Source organism: Phragmites australis, chromosome 2, assembly GCF_958298935.1.
Source record: "Phragmites australis chromosome 2, lpPhrAust1.1, whole genome shotgun sequence".
In the NCBI taxonomy this organism is placed as follows: Eukaryota; Viridiplantae; Streptophyta; class Magnoliopsida; order Poales; family Poaceae; genus Phragmites; species Phragmites australis.
In genome coordinates this window covers 36,769,743-36,772,563 of record NC_084922.1, presented here as the reverse complement: position 1 = coordinate 36,772,563, position 2,821 = coordinate 36,769,743, and the positions used below count along the sequence as shown (strand labels likewise).

Sequence of the window (2,821 nt, the reverse complement as noted above, 5' to 3'; positions counted from 1 at the left end):
AGCTTGGCTCGCCTCATTAGAGGAGGAGGTGACTTTAGCTTTAGGTGTCCTGGAGCCGTCCGATCAAGAAATGAATGGACCAGATGTACCAGTGTGTGTGTCGCCATACTGCTTGACAGCCGTTGTGCATCACCTTCAATGAAGAGGCACGAATCCTTCTCGGAATGAATGGTCTCGGAATCCGGGGTTATCGCTGTCTTCCGAAAGAGGATGTAGCCGCAACGGCAGCTGCTCTCAATTTCACGCGGATTCGCGAAGCCGCAAGCAGCCGCGCACCAACCTGCGCTGCGTAGACGCGACGCGCCCGTCCCTGCATTGGATGCCTCAGCCACGGCCTGTAGCGCGCCGTACTAGGCGCCTGAGTGCCTGGCCTAGGCCGCCAGTACACTGATTTGGCCCAGCAAATACCCTACCCGCGTCCTCGTGTTGATGCAGCAAGCCACTGAACAAGAGCTCAGCAGAGCCTGCGAGCTACAGCATTTTTTTCTTCAAGAACGCAGCTATAGCATACTGAATGGGTGGTTGATAATTGCCCTGGGACGGGAGTAAGTGACTCTGACAAATAGCCAGAGCAGAGCTTCCCTCCCGGGCGAGCATTTGCTTCGAACAGAGCTTGCCGCCCGAGCGCAGCAGGTGTGATGATGAGAAACTGTAAGCAGCGCACTGTGAAGAACTGAAGATGGTATCACAGTGGAATTAAAGCGTACAAGAACAAAGGAGCATAAAAATGCACTGTGAATCCAGTCTGAGACCTGTTAGGAAATGGTAATATATTGATGGGATTATAGCCAGCCTGACAGCGGCCAAAATAGGGAGCTCAACAAATCATGAAAACGGTTCAGCCATTGCACAAACTGGCCAAACCAAAGAAACCTCCATTCAGAAAAAATAGAACGAGAGGCGTTTCCCTCCTTTCCTTCCTTTTGTCCTACTTAGTTCTAAGTTTCAAGCCAAAAGAGATGGCACACGCGTGCTGGCAATATAATACCTACTTTGCGGCAGCAGCTCACAACATTCATCAAAGCTAAAGGGCAGAATCCAGCGTCATGAACTCCTCTACCTCCTCGATCTCCTCCTCGATGTAACCCTTCCTGCACTCGTTGCTGCAGAACGCCTTCTCGCCGCTGCACACCAAGCAAAGCATCGTCAAAACTCAAGAACATGCCACACAAACGCAAACGCAAAAGAAACAACGTTGAAAACTCACAGGTACATGTAGATATCCCTGTCCTCCTGCAGCTTCTTCATGCAGCAGCAGCAACGACCGGGCTTCACGTTAGCCGCCGGTGACGGCCGGTCGCTGAAGGGCTCAATGCTGAAAATTGCCTTCCTGGAACCGCCCATACTGCCCTTGCGCACCTCCAGCGTCTCGCCGCCGAGGATGTGCGTCGTCCTCGGGTTCGGCCCGCGCGCGATGACACAAGTGTACTCTTCGGAGTCTGCATACCCGTTCACCTCAACCAGGGTGCTGACGCCGGACGATGAGACAGCCTTCCCGCGCGCCGCCGCGGCCTTCGGCAGCCCCAGCTCGAGGAAGGGCCTGATGGAATCGAGGAACGAGCTCGTGCATCCAAAGTGCAGGGAGCTCTCGTCAGCGGTGAGGGCGTCGACGAGGCCGAGACCGACCCGCGGAGGGCTGGACCTCAGGTTCTTGAAGTCCAGTGGAGACGTCGGGCTCCAGACCGAGTCAGGGTCCATGCCATTGTTCAGTCCCTTGCTGCTCATCCTCACGAAGACGCCGGGGACCCTGAAGAATCCAGCGGGGGCAGTGCTCCCCTGGTCATTGGATTCCACCATGGCTTGGTGATGAGCAGTAACGGTTCCTTTCCTCCCAAGCGCCCAGGATAAGAGCGGGCTGTCCCTGAAACTGAAATGGTCACATTAGTTTGTTGTGCACGTAGGATCAGATCAGTCGATGGTGATGAAAGCGAAAAAACAGGTGAAATGAAATTCAGCTTTTGCTTTTCACTCAAGTCAAGCAGAGAAAAGAAAAAAAGAAAGCAATGGCTGTCTATGCGCATCAAAAGTACAGAAACAAACAAGAACGAAAAGGTAGGGACTTCAAACAAAAGCTGGTTTTGGTAAATCTATGTTGCAGGTCCAAAGAGCAAGAAGAGTTTGCTGGTTTCAGTTACAAACATCTGACGATTGCAAACTGGTAGTAATAGAAAAGATTGAAAACTAGCACGCTCAGCCCAACATGGTGAAGGCCACTAATAAATGCTAGCACATTAGTGCACCACTAACCCTTTCTTGCCCCTCAAATCCTCTAAAATCCCCCCTCCCCAACATCTCAGAGATCACACCAGTCGCCTCAAGAACTTATACTAGCAAAATACAGCAATCAACTTACAGCTCCACCGCCGCGGCATTGCGACCTACAAAGGAAGGCGGCATCGCCGCACCCGCCGAAAGCATCTAGGCGCAAATTTACTAGCCGAGAACGGAAGCAGTCCAATCTCATGTCCGAACAGGGAACCGCAGCCAAGAACGCAGACCACAGCGCAAAGCGCAAATCAAGAGAGAGCGAGCACTAGCAAACTTCTGGAAAACGAGGAGCGGCGGCGCGCCATACCTTGGCCTGGTTCTCGGGACGCCGGGCGGTGGCTCTCTTGGGCGACTGGGATACTGCTTAAGGAGAGGAAGGAGGCTTCCACAGCACTCTGCTTCTCGCTCGAGAGTTCCTCCTGTCCTGTCTCCTCCCAAATCTGGCTCCGTCGCCTTCCTCGTGGTTTCCCGTGCGCGGTGGTGTCGATGTGCTCGTTGGGAGGGGACAAGTGTCCCCGGACGCGTTGCATGCAGCGGCAACGGGCGGGTGCGG

The 2,821-nt window shown here is 53.7% G+C and overlaps 1 protein-coding gene across 2 annotated transcripts; it reads right to left on the bottom strand.

Annotated features, from left to right (window-relative positions):
• Positions 1–753: 753 nt before the first annotated feature.
• Positions 754–2,821, bottom strand: LOC133908616 (FCS-Like Zinc finger 8-like). Of its 2 annotated transcripts, none has more exons than XM_062350721.1 (3): positions 2,576–2,821; positions 1,208–1,861; positions 754–1,124 (listed from the first exon to the last, which is right to left on the bottom strand). In XM_062350721.1, the coding sequence occupies exons 2-3, from the start codon at positions 1,795–1,797 to the stop codon at positions 1,025–1,027; spliced, it is 690 nt and encodes a 229-aa protein (XP_062206705.1). In that variant the 5' UTR covers positions 1,798–1,861; positions 2,576–2,821; the 3' UTR covers positions 754–1,024. The 2 variants fall into 2 exon arrangements, with proteins under 2 accessions (XP_062206705.1, XP_062206704.1); XM_062350720.1 differs by having other exon boundaries at positions 1,208–1,867; positions 2,576–2,820.

What these genes read in the sequence shown, in the direction of transcription:
- LOC133908616 (XM_062350721.1), bottom strand. Translation starts at nt 1,797, where the DNA reads ATGGTGGAATCCAATGACCAGGGGAGCACTGCCCCCGCTGGATTCTTC. An exon ending in AGGGATATCTACATGTACCT is followed by an intron (nt 1,125 to 1,207) that starts GTGAGTTTTCAA and finishes CTTGGTGTGCAG; the next exon opens with CGGCGAGAAGGCGTTCTGCA.